Below are 16,968 nucleotides of genomic sequence, written 5' to 3'. Positions count from 1 at the left end.
TCGGAATTATTTGCAGCATAGGGTAACCTAGCAGTAAGAGTTTTGGGTGCCTTGATCAATATATTGCCACTCTGCAGACTCCTGCAAGATGTGGGTTTGGATCCTATGGAGAGGGAAATTCAACATAAACGTTTCAAAGCTGGCCAAGGGTTCTGCCCCCCTTTGTGTCCTTGAATTTACATGTCTGATACTACGTACTCTCCACTGGTCAGTGAAGACTGGGTTAGAGATGGGTTATGCAAACTGAATATACACAAGTCCATGGGCCCTGATGGGATGCACCCAAGAGTGTTGAGAGAGCTGGATGATGTTATTGCTCTACCACTCTCCATCATTTTTGAAAGATCATAGATAACAGGAGAGGTGCCTGAGGATGGGAGGAAAGCCAATGTCACTCCAGTCTTCAAAAAGGGCAAGGAAGATCTAGGCAATTGCAGAGCAGTCAGCATCACCTCCATCCCTGGAAAAATGATGGAGTGGCTCACTGTGGAGGTCATATCTCTTTTGCCTCTTTTGTGCTGTGGACCTCTATATCACTTTCCTCCCTTTCACTCTCCATTTTCACATATATATACCCTTATTTTCCCTCTCCCCTTTATTTCATGAGTTTTTGGTTTTTTCCCTCTGTCATCTAGTCAACCTGTTACTTTTTTTTTTTTTTTTTTCTTTTTTTTTTTTTTTTTTTTTCTTTGGGGCCTGTTAGGAACATCTGAAGCCTTCATAACTCTGAGGATATAGCATTAAAGGCCTTTCTTTAAAATTGCCTACTTACTAGAAACATATTTTGAGAAATTAAAAAAAATATTATGGTGTTTGTCTGAACAATAAAAATTAATAAAAGGTTGTAGGCCACTGGCAGCTGAGCTTTCTCACAAGAAATACTGTCTATTTCAAAGTTACTTATTGTTGTAATTGAAGATATTGCTTTTAATGCCAACATTTAAATATCATGAGTGCATGTATATATGCACACATTTACAAACACTGTATTATATGTGCATTTAATTAAAGCACTTAGTGATTATGAGCTTTGTAATTTATTTTTATTTCCATTTTTTAGTATTTGATTGATTCTTTGGATCCATATATGATAAATGACAACATCGAACCTGCTCCAACTTGGAGTCCAATGGAAACAGCCAATGAATTATATGAAGGATCAGCTGAGATTTTTTCCAGCATTCAGACAACGTCTCCAATAAAATTTACAAGTGTGTCTGATGATAAATTGCCTGCTATAACTGGAGCTGCAGAATCACATTCTGCTTTGGGTAAGATGCCTCGGGGTATTTTTCTACCTGCTTCTTTGTTCTGAAGGATGCTCTTCACTGTCCCAGATGCAATCTTTAGCACATGGTTCAGGCAAATTATGAATGGGTCATTTGCTGGAGTCAGATTTTTTTTTTTTTTTTTTTTTTTTTTAACTACCAAATAACCTTCTGAAGCAAATGGAAATGCCACACAGGCTGGAATTGGCCCCTTGTCACCCAGCTGACCTTCTTCCTAGTGAAAGGAGCACCCGAAAGCCATCAGCCAAGCTGCATAGACAATCAGTTATTACAGTTGCCAGAGCAGGTGTGACTGTCAGGGATTAACATATCCCCAAGCCCTTCAGAGAGCTTGATTTCTCTAAGCCTTTTGACTAATAGGTTTTCAGATGTCAGTGAAGGTAAATAGGTCACAAAGTTACAACTTTGCTATATGGGTTACAAACAGGTGGAGATGACCCCATGACATGGTGATGTCATTAGTATGTGCACTTGTTCTTTATTATCAATGGACCACTGTTTCTTTACGAAGTATGGGTATTTACAAACCATTAAGCAAGACTCAGTTGGCAGGCAAGGACTTAAAATACCAGTTAAAATACCAAGTTCTTGTAGCCAGACTTCTGATAGGCAGAAAGTCAAGTTTTCACTTTTTGATGTCTTTTTTAAAGAAAATCACTGAATTCCTCCATATGCATCAATATCCAAGACCAGAATTTTATCTGTTATTTTTGAACTACAGTGTGTCTTTTCAGTACTATATTTATCCCGATTAATCTTCTTACTAAGAAACGTACAGTGATTTAAATGGGATTTTTTTTTACAGCCTCATTCAGCTTAAGGTTTTAAGTTGGTAAAAGATGTCTGTTTGCTGAGAACTTGATTTCAGACAGTTTCTGTTGCAATCCAGCATGTGATTCTTATTTTATAGTAGTTATTATAGCAGATAAAGTTAACAGCCAGATTTTCAGTAGGAACTGCTGATTTTTACACGCCTCCACTTTAATGCTGATCTTTGAAGATGGAGCCTGATACTCAGTTATGCAAGGCACCCACATTTGTTCATGTTGCAGTGGCAGTGGAGTGGTGGCAGCTTTGTAGCAGGTGATTTTGAGTAGTGCAATTGGATTGCTGCTGACTTGGAACTTTATTGCAGGTGCAGTAGAAATTGTGGGCAAATCCATGTCCTTGTTCTGCTTACCACAACTCCTGCTAAAAAATGCCAGTGTGAAGGGGTCCACGAGGGGAGCCATTTCAATTGTAGTTATTATGGCACAGTTAGGAGGGCAAGGAAGAGGGAATCTGTCTTTTTAGATTTAAAAAAACCCAAAATGACAACAACAAACCAGAAGTCCCAGTAAACTAGGAGCCATGGCTCTGAAGTCACTGAGGAGACAAGGTCATCCTACAACCCTTTTCTGAGTTTCTAGGAAATTTCTCTCAAATCTTTTGGAGATAGCTGTTATCATAAACCTCATGCTTTTAGTTGTTACCGGTTCATTCTTTCATCTGGGCTGATCTATCCATAACTCCTACTTTCTGAATTCTTTACTTTATGCAAGACTTCTGTTTTTACACATTAAATAGCCTCTCCTCTTTGAGTTAAAAGACAAAGTGTAAACTTTTCTTTATCTTTTTGTAATTGCCAGGAAATTTAATTCTTCAGCATTATTAATGTAGTTCTAGGTCACCGTGTTGAAGGGAATTGAAAAGGCAAAAGGAAAAATGAAAAAATTTATGAATAAATAATTATGTCCATTTAGTCACAGGTAATCAGTATATTGACATTTTGGCTGAGGAACTGTCATACATTATCAAGGACCTGGTGCCTTTCACAGACTACACCATCAGTGTGTCTGCTTTCACTGCTGTTGGGGAAGGGCCACCATCAGTTCTCACTGTCAGGACACAGGAACAAGGTAAAATGTGGTAACTGCTACAAGTTAACATGCATGACTTCTGTCAGTAAACATTTTAATGTTTTTTAATAATTTATTTGCTTATTTTTATGTTGTTCTGCTTCCATTTCAGTACCAAGTTCAGTACAAAATATATCCTACAAGAATATCAGTTCCTCCTCTATTTTGCTCTATTGGGAACCTCCAGCAAAACCCAATGGGAAGATAATTTATTATACTGTTTATGCAATGGAGCTGGGTACAAAAAGAGCATTCCACACAATAACTTCAAACAACAGCTTACTTATGACAGGTGCAGTGTCATTTGCTTAGAAAAAGCTATTGCAAATATGTTATACAAAAATATTTTTTTCAGCTTTGTATATTGTAATCATTTGCAAGGTAGGTTAACCAAATCCATACATGCACAACACAACTGCATGGAAAAGCAGTGTCAGGACATTACTGTCAGACTTGTCTACTGTGAGATTGAGGGGAGGGAACTAGGTAAGATCAATAGTGATTTGTAAAATTAGTAGTGTGTGCCAAGTAGTAATTTGTGAAATGGATTTGTCCTTGGGTTTTTTTTTTCCTCGGCCTCTTCCCTCCACATAGAAAAATGTTCCTAAATTGTCAATTCATTTTCAGACTTCAATTTTTTAGATGGTATTTTTCTGACAGTAATAAGAATTTTCCTTTTGTAAGGTGATAATTTTGATAATTTAAGAAATTGTATTCTCCATGAGGTTTCAGGAGTTTATTTATGATAACAGGGAGCAGTGAGTATAGAATAAAAACACATCTTTCAATATACACATAAAAATACTTTGATTTGACACATTAATTTGTAAAGCTATTTATAGGGCTGAAGCTGTTTGACTTATTTAAAAATATTGGTTTGACAGAGTGCCTATTTGGCTCTCCCCAGATGAATGGTATTATATATATTCTCTCTCTTAGATGACGAATGTGCATCAGAATGTCTACAAACAATAACTTTTTATAGTTTTGTAATTGAGAAAATATGTTTAAGATTTTTTTATTTAATCTTTTTAGGTTTAAAAAAGTACACAGATTATAAAATGAGAGTTGCAGCATCTACAGCTATTGGAGAAAGTGCTTTGTCTGAAGAGAATGATGTTTTTGTGAGAACCCTTGAAGATGGTAAATACATTGTTTGCAGTGATGATTTGATTTCAGTTTTGAAGTCCATGCTTCTTCAGAAGACTGCACACATATATAAGGAGGGGAAGAAATCATAGAAACAAAGTCAGTGTTGACATTATTAGTCTTCTGTCAGTCAGTGACTTCATTCAGCCCATTTCTGTGTAGATGCTAGAAATAATGATGAAAGCTGCAGCATGACCAGCAATCAACCAATTTCAGCTTTGGGAAGAAAGCTGCAGAGCTGAGCTTCCTTCACTGAAAATAGTACGTTTCTAGACCCCATTTAAACCATAGTCTTTGAAACTCCAGCTTATCTCTTCTGTTTCTGTTATCATGTGGCAATTAGGTTGGTTTTGAAGCATCTGGAAATGACAGCTTTGAACAATTCAGTAGCCATATTGCTATCTGTAAGCAGAGCTGCTTATAAGGTGAGGTTTTTCATACTGAATGATATTATATGCAGCTGTTTTTATACAGATTTTGGCGTTTATTCATTTAAGGCTGATCAATAATTTTCATATAAAATATAACACTACCTTATGAAAATTTCTGAACCTAACTTGCTTGTTTACAAGGCAGTCTCCACTCATGAAGGTAAAGAGCCAGTACCTGGATTTTGCCTTTGCAAAAAGGGAAACTGGAAAGCAGAGTTAACAGAGCAGAGTTACAAGCATTAAACTTTAATATTTTCCCCATCTATATCAGATTTTAATTTTTACTGATTTCAGAAATCTCTTTCCAGTTATTACCAAAGAAATAAAGACATTAATTGTCTGGTTATCGTTTATAGCTCTCATTTCTTAATACGCTGCTACACAGGAAGAATAATTAAGTGGAAATAAAAGAGAGCATAGGATTGAAGGATTAAAAAATATGAGGATTTGTGAAGCTTGGATGACTTGAATAACCAACCAAAATATCAAATTAAACAGTGAAACTTAAAGTGCTGGTAATTTTTTTAATTGTATGCTTCTGTGCTATTAGTTGCTGTGTGTTAGTTTTTACAGAGGAAAGGTATTTCTCAAGAACAGAAAATTACCCACCTAAATATCTTTTTGTCTGAAAGTTTACAATTCCCTGCCTCTGAGAATGACAGAAATTTGTTCATAGAGGAGATTCAGGAGTGGAGTTTGTTTCAACAGTTTGCCCATTGGTAAGACAAGGTGCAAGCTTAGATGAGAGAGGCACCGATAATTCCTACCTTTTTAAAAGGCTATGAGTAATTACCCTTGTTATTCTTGTTCTTTAGTTTTCTGAGTAACTTGGTTTTTGTGAATAATTTGAGATTCACTTCTCCTAACTTTAGCCTAGGAGTGACTCTTTGTTGAAAAGAGAGAAGATTTGCTACATCTGTCGTAGCTATCTTATGCTAGGATAAAAGTTATGAGGCCAAGGCATTCAAATATTGCTCCATGCCAGATAAATTGCAAAATGCATTTCAATTTAAAATTAAGCTTCTTCACATGGGAAATATCCATGTGGGCTGTATGCCATCCAGAGCAGTGATCTGTTTCAGTCATCACCTTCCATTCATGTGCGCAGAAATCAGGAATGAAAACGGTTTGTGAGACTTTCAGGCCAAAAAAATTCAAGATACATTCTGAAATATCGATATGTAGGTATCTGACATGTGTCTATACAGATATTTATGCACAAACAGAATTGCATATTCTTGGGGTTTTATTACATTCTTTTAAAATCTTAGACAAGTTATTTCAGGAGTGAAGTGATGAAGCCTTGAGAGGAATCATGGTTGACTTTGAGAGCTGCCCACTCACTCCTTCAACACTTCCATGCATTACTGGAGTCACATGAACTCATATTTTGGCAGCTGAACTTGTTCTTGTGTCTGATCTTCACACCAATGCATGCAAGATTTACACTGAGGTCTTCATGGTCATCAATTAGCAGCTGTATCAGTGAACTAAAGGGAATTTAGTTACAGTGTGTACTGTTCCTTCCCTGGTTCAGTGGTTGGTCAGGTTGAAATAAGAGTGATGGTCATTTAAGAAGAAAGCAGTAATATGGTATTGAAACAAAGTCAGAACTTGAAATTGAGGAAGCCAGTAAGAAGGTTTTGGAAGGCTTAGTCTGCATGAGAGTTGTAGACAGAAGAGATTTTTTTCTTAGTAGATGCATTTTTTTTGGTAGATTTGCAAGTGGATGAAAAAAGAGATTCCAAAACAGCTAAAGTGCCTAGTGTTATTAATGAAAAAGAAAAAATACTGAAATTAGTAACTGACATACAAAGTGGTAGAACTTTGAGAGGGAGAGTGAGTATAGCCCTTTTGGTACAGTTAGCCATGCATATTGCTACAGTAACCTTCAGGATATCTAAATGTTAGGATCCAGTAGGTTTATTAAATCAGTTCTATATTCAATTAATTGAAAATCTCAGAAATTATTTTTTCTCTCTGATTTCTGTCTTGCAGAACCAGACTCCCCACCCCAAAATGTAGAATTAATAAATGTAACTGCAACAGAAATAAGCCTGAGATGGTTACCACCTGAGCAGCCTAATGGTCTCATAACTCATTATGAAGTTCTGTACAGTGATTTCAATGATTTGTTTATCAAAAATGCCTCATCTACAAGTACCTCACTTGAAACAAAGCCATATACTCTCTACAACATCTCCATAAGGGCATTCACTAGACTTGGCCATGGGAATCAGTCATCTTTCCCACTTCTGGTGAGAACTTCTGAAACTGGTAAGTATAAAAATATAATTTTTCCACAATTGGCTGCTTCATGGTGACACTTGGTGCCTAGGAGATCAGCTTACTTAATATTAAAAGTATGTGCTTGTTTTGCAAATCAATAAGTTTGAGCCCTGATTTCTCTTTTATATAGAAAACAAAAGTAAGGAAATATTAAGGAAAATTAAGAATTAAAGAAAACAGTGGGAAGTTTTATGCCTGATGGACTTCATGTATTTTACTATTTCTCACTGAAAATTCCTTATGTCTTTAAGGAAAACAATTTTTTGTAGGAAAGGAAGAGTTTCAAAAAGGTAGCGTGACCTGGAATATGAATTGCAAACTGAAATTTGTTAAGAATTCAATCCTAACAGTATAGAAAAGTCTAGATTTCTCATAGAAGGTGCTATTTTGTAGTAAAGTTGTTTGTTACTACAAATACATTGGAGGAGTTACAGATAAAACAAAATAGAGGACTAAAGTAGGTGAAGTTTTTCTAAGAAGGGAAAGTAATTTTAGAAGTAAGGATTGGGAAGCATGAGCACTAAGGAGCTGTAACAAAGTATAGGAAGAGACTTGAAATAAGTAGCTGTAAGGTAGGACAGTATAGGGAAAGGAATATAAAATACAAGCAGAGGATCATTAAATCTCCAGTAGAGTGAAACAGGATAGGTATTGGATTAAAAAACTGAGGATAACAGTTTATGTGGAAGAAGAGATCCTGTAGACTTAGGCATGGAATGTAACTGGGTGGACAGACATGAATGTTTGTTTCTTTTAGGGCTCAGCCATTTAAAGGTAGCACTGGTGTAATGATCAGCTGGTTTTGGGGGCCTTTTGCCGTCTTCACCAATTTGCTACCTCAGCCAACTGCCTGCATTAACTATTCCTAAAGCACGCTCTGTAAATGACATTTTTCTCAGTAAGGAAAGATATGAAGATTCTGATGTTTCTCAGAAGGGACAGCGAGATACTCTGGCTCCTTGCACTGTGAGCTCCTTCTTTCTGAAATGAACTTTGACTTTTCCTGTGTGACGTAGCTGTGGTCCAGGCCAGTGCAACAAGTCAAGCTCTTAAGAAACATGGACACAAACATCTATTTTTTATACTTCATGAAACATTAGTTTTATTAGCAGCACCAAGCTAGCTCTGCCAAGAGCTAGCTAATTTTGAGGACTTTTGGTATGAGGACTTTGGAGGACCATAGGTATGTAGGCACCTACCCAACTGATACAATGTCATTAGACATAATATTTTTTGTTGCTCTCTTTAACTTAGACATCCATCTTTGTCTAAAATGTATTTTAAGGAAGTTAGGTCTCTCAGTACCTAACTCATGATGCTCAGAACAAAAATTTCAGTTCTGTGATAGTGATGAGAAGCTGCAAAAACATTTTATGTCATGAGAAGAATAAAATCAAATTAGGATCTGGATGACAGAGCATTTGGAATGAAACAACCTATTAATGAGCTGGTGTGTTTGAAGAGCTCTTGGAAGTCTGTTATCATTCCACCGTGGTAGTATTAGGCAGTTAAATTAGGCAGAATTGTGGGCTGACTTCACTGCCTTTCATGGCATTTATTCCTTTTCTGGATGTTGCTCTATCAGAAATTGCTTATGCTTTTGAGTGCAGAGTTTCATGTCATTACATTTCTGAGAATGTTTAGGGCGTCCTAAAGCACACACATGCCTTACTTGATTTTTGGGCAAATTGTGCTGTCATTATATGTTTATGATTTTCTGGAATAAGATATATTATGCAATCAGACCAATTTTGGATAATGAAAAACATACTTGTGTATTTGTTTGGGGACAGACAGACATAGGCACACAAAAAGTAAATTGTCATCACAGAACAAGGGCCAGCTGTTCCACAGGGGATGGGGAGCCAGGAGAATCACTGGGATATCAAGGCAAAGGCCTTCTGAGCCAGGACTTGTCTCAGCAACCTCCAGTGAAGGAAGCAGGACAGGTCTGGGTGGGGCAGAGAGGGGCAGCCTGGAGTCCAGGTTGACAAAGACCCCAGGGCAATGAGGAAGGAAGCCAGGAAATTGAATCGGCAGGTTCAGTGACACTGAGCAAGGCAGACACAATCCAGTGACAGCTGAGCAGGTCTGTAGGGATTGGGCCAAGCTGAGGTCAGGCTGCAAGTCAGGGACTAGATCAGTGTGTCCATAGCCAAGCACAGCCATGGGAGTGATGAAGCAGGAGATGCAGCTCAGACAGGAACAAAGGTAGTCCAGGTAGCCAAGAAGGCCAATGGCAACCTGGCCTGTGTCAGGAACAGTGTGGCCAGCAGGTCCAGGGAAGTGATTCTGCCCCTGTACTCAGCCCTGGTGAGGCCACACCTCGAGTTCTGTGTCCAGTTCTGGGCCTCTCAGTTTAGGAAGGATATCAAGGTCCTGGAGCAGGTCCAAAGGAGGGCAACCAGGCTGGTGAAGGGACTCAAGCACAGATCCTATGAGGAGAGGCTGAGGGAGCTGGGGGTGTTCAGCCTGGAGAAGAGGAGGCTCAGAGGCCTCATCACTCTCTACGACTCCCTGAAAGGAGGCTGTAGCCAGGTGGGGGTTGGTCTCTTTTCCCAGGCAACTCTCAGCAAGACAAGAGGGCACGGTCTCAAGTTGTGCCGGGGGAGGTTTAGGTTGGACATTAGAAAGAATTTCTTTACAGAGAGGGTGATCAGGCATTGGAATGGGCTGCCCAGGGAAGTGGTGGATTCTCCATCCCTGGAGATATTTAAAAAGAGACTGGATGTGGCACTCAGTGCCATGGTCTGGTAGCTGCAGCGGTAGTGGATCAAGGGTTGGACTTGATGATCTCTGAGGTCCCTTCCAACCCAGCCAATTCTATGATTCTATGAAAACAGGAGAGCCCCAGCTGAAAGCAGGTCCCAGAGAGGCAACCCTGGCTGCAGCCTCACTGCAGCATTGCCTGGGAGTGTGTCACAGCCCTCAGCTGTGCTATTGCTAAGCTGGCCCTGAGCCCCAGCAGGCAAGCCCCCGGGAAGCAGAATGGTCTCAGGGTCCTTACAGCAATATGTTGGGTTTTCCATACAAGTATTCCTACAGTTTGTATAGATCACCCAACAAAAAGGAAGAAAATAACAACTTGCTGATGCAAAGTGTGAACTGTGGTAGTAGAACACTGAAAACCTCCTAGCAATATCTAACTTGGAAGTTAGTTATAGAGTGTGAGAAGGAAAGCTTAGCATTATGCTCCAGATTTTTTTATTTGGCACATTAAGGTCATTTTGGTGACAAGTTAAGGGGATCTGGGAAACTACAGGACAGTCAGTCTCATCTCTGTGCCCAGTAAGGTTATGGAGCAGATTCTTCTGGAAACTGTGTCAAGGCACATGGATAATAAGGAGGTGATTGTTAACAGCTAGCATGGATTCACTTGGGACAAATCCAGCTTGAAAAAATTTGTGGCTTTCTATGACAGCATTGCAGTATTGATAGATAAGGGAAGAGCAACTGGTGCCATCTACATAAACTTGTGCAAAGCATTTGATATACTGTTCTGCATGACTTCCTTGACTCTAAATTGGAGAAACATGAACTTGACAGACAGACCATTCTGTGGATAAGGCTTGACGGTTACACTCAGAGAGCTGAAAGGTTGAAAGAAGCATAGCCAGCAGGGCAAGAGAGATGATCCTGCCCCGCTACTCTGCTCTTGTGACACTTCACCTGGTGTACTGCCATGTCCTGGGGTCCCCAATTTAATAAGGACATGGAGCTATTGGAGCAGGTCCAGAGTAGGGTCACAGAGCTGATCAGAGGGCTGAAAACATCTACCAAGGACAGGCTGAGAGAGTTGGGGTTGTTCAGCTTGGAAAAGGCTCCAGGGAGACCTTATAGTGGCCTTCCAGTACCTCAAGGGGCCTTCAGGATAGCTGGGGAGGGACTTTTTAAATGGGCCTATAAAGATAGGTCAAGGGATAGTGGCTTCAAACTGAAAGAGGTTGGATTTTTCTGAGATATTAGAAGTAAATTCTTGACTGTGAGTGAGTGTCATGAAAAACTGCAACGGTTCAGAGAAGTTGTGGCTGCACCCTCCCTGGAAGTGTTTGTTCCCAGGTTGGATTGAACTTTGAACAACTTGGTCTAGTGGAAGGTATCCTTGCCTGTAGCAGGGAGTTTGGAAATAGATGATCTTTAAGGTCCCTTCCAACCATTCTATGATTCTATGATTTCCATCAATTATCTTTTTAATAAGAATGATTCATACCTTGTTACAGTGTGTGTTTGTCATGTGGTTTTGATCTTCTGATTCAACCTTTTAACATTTATTTTGAACAAGAAGAAAAAAAAATTTGTTGACAATGTGTTTCATTTAAACCAGTTTATGGAAATATTTAAGCATTCAAAGAAACTAATTGCAATCTTCTATAAGTCTAAAATTTGTCTCCTAGTTCCTGGTTCTGCACCAGAAAACATAACCTATAAAAACATCTCATCCACGGAAATAGAATTATCATTTTTTCCACCATCCATTCCCAATGGAATCATACAGACCTACACAATATATCTCAAGATGACTAATGAAACAGAGGAAAGAGTCATAAACACCACACTTCTAACGCTACGTATTACAGGCCAGTATATAATATATGTATAATATATATATAATAATTGGGAACTTATGGCAACTGTGGATTGTTTTGAGAAGAGAGCTGCAGGCTGATGCAGATCAGTTAGTTCATTGGTTAGACATGGTTCTTCTTGTCCTTACATGAAGTTATATACTATATTTTGTGTCCTGCAGTAACATGGTGGAATGGGCCTAGAGTGGTATGGAATCTAACATATATCTCTCATTGTATTTTAGGTGTTGAAAGTATAAGAAACTTCAGTAGACTTATTTGCATATCTATCATTATAACAAAGTAGATACTGAGGTTACCAACATCTCTTTCTGATCTTATTCTGGATCAAAATTAATACTTCCCTTCTGCATCTTTTTCTATGCTGTCATTGTTACTGAAGCAGTTCATGCTGGGACCTCAGTATCCTAAACAGTAAATTTTCAGACTACAGCCAAGGATAGAATATGAAACATTCTAGGAATGTGAAGTATAAACTCGAAATTAGGACTTTGCCTGTTCTTTTGTTCACTAAGAATACTTTGCATTCAAGATTTGCTAATGCTCAGTTCTGTCTCTAAAGACACAGACATGTAAGTGAGGGGCCTATTCAGAACTTTGAAAAAAACCCTAATTTGGCCCACTGAATGGTTCATTTACTGAATTCTTCTTCTTTATTCAGATTTGAAGAAACATACAGAATATACTGCAGAAGTGTCTGCTAGTACCACAATGGGGGAAGGCCTTCGTAGTGCACCCCTGCATATACTGACTGATGAAGATGGTAAGTCAGAAGTTGTAATATATCATTGTCTGCCTGAGGGCTTAAACTAATTTTACACTTCATGTCAGGTATGTGTAGGTTTTGTATGCTTTTTTGCAATTGCATTTCTGTAACAATATCTGTATCTATCTATCTGTGCACAAGTATACACATCTACCTGTTATTTAGTATATTTACCAGTACAAGCTATGTGAAGTGGCATAATCACTGTGCATGGACATTTGGTCTTATGACAGTTTATGAATTTGAAGAATCTTAATTTACTAATATTATCTTAATCCAGTACAGCACAGGATAGAATTAAATATTGTATGTGGTACTGCAGACATATGAGAGCTGAAGAAAGAGAAAACCACCAAAAGGAAACTTGAAAGATTTCTGTTTCTTTTGTTTGGAGATTTTTTTATTCTTCTAAACAGATACATATACAGATACAAATATATAGGTGTAAAATTATTATTATGATTGAGCAGGGAAGTGCACTGAAAGCTGATGTTTGAACACAGTCATTGTGTTCTCTTCTGCTTAGTACAGTAGGTCCCAAATCAGCAGAGGAACCTTAAAATCCTGCTTGTACCAAACTTAGTTGTAAGAAGTTATCATTGTTCCCCTCTACAAAGCTTGTGGAAGGGAAATCCTTAAAAAAATTCAAACCAGAATCTTAACTTAAGTGATGTGATTAACATTTTGGAGGAACCATTGTCTGTCCCTCTACGTTGCTCAGGAAGGAAATCTCCAGGAACCTAGTCTAAAGTGGCACTGATGCAATCATCCCTCCAGCCATTCCCAAGTTAGGTCTCTTTAAGTTAAGTCTTAAGGAGTGCTAACTTGCCCAAGATCATCTTTTAATGGTAATGTGTCTTTGCAAATCTCCAAGATGTTGATGGTATAACATTCATGTTTCCAGTAATAAGCCTGTGCTCAACAGTAATGTTGCTGGAGCATACTGGTAACAACTAATTTGAATAAATCCATCTTTTGCGAAGAGTATTTTTATTTAAAGCAATGTTTATTCTATTCTTGACAAAAAAAAAAAAAAAAAAAAAAAAAAAAAATCCTCTGACTAAGAACTGTAGAATGACCTAGACATGGCCAAAAGACATGACATTCACACTATGACAGATCTTTTATTATATAGCCTCTGAGGATAATATAACAAGTAAAACACTATATACAGCTGTCACCATTTTTCACTAGTAAATATAGACATTCACTGAATGCAGTGAACCTTTGTCCATGAAAAGTATTTTTCTTCTCAATGTACAGAGTTCTAAAACCTTAGTGCCAACTTCTGAGATAGTTAGAGAAGGAACAGCAACTGAAAAACAACAATATTTATAATACACCACATGTTCTTTATTCACAAGAACACAGTGTTCCAAAGTTCAGACCAAATGTTTCATAGATTCGCTAATAGTTATGCTCATATTCTCAATTTTCATGCATGACTAGAGCTGTGACCTGAATTTTTAGTGCATGATGCTTTTTGGTTTAATTTGAGAAAAACAAAACTAGTTCTGATACTAGTTTATAGTGCTACATATATCCATGAATCAAGATGAAGAAAAAGATTTACTACTCAACAACATGCTAATACACAGTAGTTTCACTTTTGCATACATGGGCATATTTTTCCTCAGCAATATTTATATGAACTTTAGAATTAAATCAAGTGTGGTCTAAAATTTTTTTTTACTTAGTTGCTTCCCTACGTGTGATATGGTGTCATGTAGAGTTCATGTTAAAATTAAATTTAGGGGTCTCAGTCAATGCCTATCTTAATATTAGCCCTTATGACATGTTAAATGTATGAATGAGGTCCTTATTTCATGAAGTGATTAGATTTTACCACTGCCTGGTGTCCCACATTTTTATCATCTCTCAGTGCCATGCTTATCCATTTTTCCAACTTTTAGTGCTTTGCATAATTTTTTACAGCACCTCTTTTTCCTCAGGGGAACTATTTTGCCATATTTTATATGTGTTTATACCTATAAAGCTCTTGTTTTTATTAGAATGGGAAAAAAAATTTTACAGCAATGTACTTGGACAATAGGTGAATCAGTGTGACCTACTCGTTGCTCTGTTTTCTCATGAAGTACTTTTTCCATTGAATCACAGAAACAGATGTTCTAACACCACCATGCAAAATCTTTTATCAACTGTTAGGAAAAGAAGATGTCTCTTAACACTAGGCGATGGATACTGTACCAGTGTACTACAGAACCCACTTTCCATCACAAATAATTAAAAACCTACTTAAGGATGCTGTATTTCCCATCAATCTTAGCTATTTACTAAGATGTTGTGTCCTGGTCTCTCATTTTATAGCTCCGAGTTCTCCTCCAGAATCCCTCTCTGTAAAACAGTTGTCGGGTGTCACTGTGAAGTTGTCATGGAAACCTCCACTGGAGCCAAATGGAATTATCCTCTATTACACAGTTTATGTCTGGTAAGGTTTTCTGGAAGTAGTTCTGAGGAGAAATACTAATCTGTAACCTATCTGGAATGTTAGGTTTTTCTTACACAATCTGTTGATTACATGTTTTTGGAGAACAAATATTCATCCCGTGCTTAAAATATTACCCTTTTGTATATACAAATTCAAAGATAATATAGTAGCTGGAAGCAATATTTTTCTATAAGTTATGTTATGGTAAATAAATTAAAATATAAATTAGATTATGGTAAAAAAAATTGCATTATATTCTGATTAGGTGTATTATAAGGCAGGGCTCAAGCCTATGCTGAATTGTTAGGGAGATCCGAAACAAACTTAAAATAGAAAAATGTTGCTTCCTTTTGTAGAAACTGTCTGGAAACTGTCTGAGCCATGCTGAGAGATTTTTATGTGCTGTGTTTTCTCCACTTACATCTTGTATTTATTATATTTGAAGCAAATGAGTATTTTTTTAACATATATTCTCCATTTACTGTGTGTTTGGGTTTTCGTATCATTTCCCCATTGTTCTTATTTCCTGTCATATTTCCTGGCATCTTTTTTAACCTCTAAAAATGAGTTTTGGCGCTTTAAAACTTGCAGATTCTGTCCCACTCTCTCTATAACAGAGTTTGGTCAAGTCATGTGGCATCTTTTCAACAATCTATGTGAGACTTCTACTGGGAGTCAAAAGATTTTGTTATTAATAACTTTTGATACATAGCGTTTATGCTGTACCACAGTAATGCAACTACTATGGTGCAGGAAGCTAACATGCACATTGTGAGATGTGAACCAGATGTGCAAATTATCACACTAATCTTGAGCTTACATTTATTATTGTTACTTGACATTTTTGGGGTAGGGTGTGGCCTTGGTTCCTATTGAATTTTTTTTTTTTTTAAATCATAGCTTCTAGTTAAGGTGCTGATAAAGTGAACAGCAGTGAGCTCTTTTTTCTAGAAAAGCTAACTTTGGCTTGCGTTGTTACTTCTACTGTGTGGGCAAGGTTTGGTGCTTTTTAACCACAAAAGCTATTAAATTAAAGACTATCCTTTAGCTAGGAAAGAGCTACTGTGTAAGGAGAATTATGGGTTTGATAAAGGTGTTCTCAAAGACTTGAGGTTATACAGATTTCACCTTCGTATTGCATTAAAGCTTTACTGCTTTGTGTTATTATGGCAAATGAGTTAATAAGGATTATTTTTTAAAAACTGTTAATTTATCCAGCTTTATGACTATTTGAATTAAACAGCCACATAATTTTTTGCAGCAAGCCTTGTCCTTTTTCTTTCCATATTCTCCTTCCTCTGTCTTATCTGTCCTTGCTGTGCCATATCTAAAATTAGAGAGGCATTAGATGTCATCTTGAGGCAAAGAAAAACTCCTGTGACCTTCAAAAAGGCCACAACTTCAGTCCTTGTTGGAGGTTTTGTTTGGTGGTTTTTTCTGTTGGGTTTTGGGTTTTTTTTGTTTTGGTGGGGCCAGGAGGGAAGGGTAGGAGCAGGGGAATTTTAAGTATTTAATAGAATTGCCTATCCAATGCATTTTACATTGCAGGGTGAGATTTGACAATGCAAACTTCTGTGCTATAGTTGCAGGTTTTGGGAGGCATTCAGTATATGTTGAGGGAGATTTTTAGTCTGAGAGCCTCTCAGTAAAGAAGAAAGGGGAAGGTTAATACAGATGTGAAATTAATATTCCCTCTCTTAAATATAATGCAACAGTTACAGAGAATTCGGTACACGTTCTTTAATAGATTGAGAATGAGAATCCACAACTGGAACAGAATGTAATGTTTTAATTGTTATTATCTTTCATGTAATTTGCCACAGGACAAAGTGGTTTCAGGTGCTAGCAGGTAGCAAAGGAACTTTTTACAAACTCATTGCCTTTCTAGAGTATTAAAGATTCTAGAGTATTAAAGTATAAAGTATGCAATTCTAGAGTATTAAAGGCATATTAACAAAATTGTTGAACTTTATGTAGCTATTGTTTTTTGGTATGTTCAGCAACTTTTGTGAGATAATTACTGATTGGATCTATTTTGAGGTACAGATTTTTAAGAAAATACGGTACCTGTCTTTATCAAATGAAGTGTTCATTTCCTTAGAACTTCTTTT

At 37.4% G+C, this 16,968-nt stretch overlaps 1 protein-coding gene across 1 annotated transcript in view; it reads left to right on the top strand.

Moving 5' to 3' along the window:
• Positions 1-16,968, top strand: part of PTPRQ (protein tyrosine phosphatase receptor type Q) — a 140,286-nt gene that overhangs the window by 44,145 nt on the left and 79,173 nt on the right. The window contains exons 27-34 of the mRNA XM_071766341.1: positions 1,061-1,271; positions 3,032-3,187; positions 3,300-3,479; positions 4,223-4,330; positions 6,766-7,044; positions 11,451-11,633; positions 12,304-12,405; positions 14,737-14,857. Of these exons, the coding sequence (XP_071622442.1) occupies positions 1,061-1,271; positions 3,032-3,187; positions 3,300-3,479; positions 4,223-4,330; positions 6,766-7,044; positions 11,451-11,633; positions 12,304-12,405; positions 14,737-14,857 (1,340 nt within the window). The remainder of the gene's footprint in view (positions 1-1,060; positions 1,272-3,031; positions 3,188-3,299; positions 3,480-4,222; positions 4,331-6,765; positions 7,045-11,450; positions 11,634-12,303; positions 12,406-14,736; positions 14,858-16,968) is intronic.

The sequence above is a fragment of the Heliangelus exortis genome, chromosome 1 (genome assembly GCF_036169615.1).
Source record: "Heliangelus exortis chromosome 1, bHelExo1.hap1, whole genome shotgun sequence".
Classification (NCBI taxonomy): Eukaryota; Metazoa; Chordata; class Aves; order Apodiformes; family Trochilidae; genus Heliangelus; species Heliangelus exortis.
This window is presented reverse-complemented; position numbering and strand designations above follow the sequence as displayed.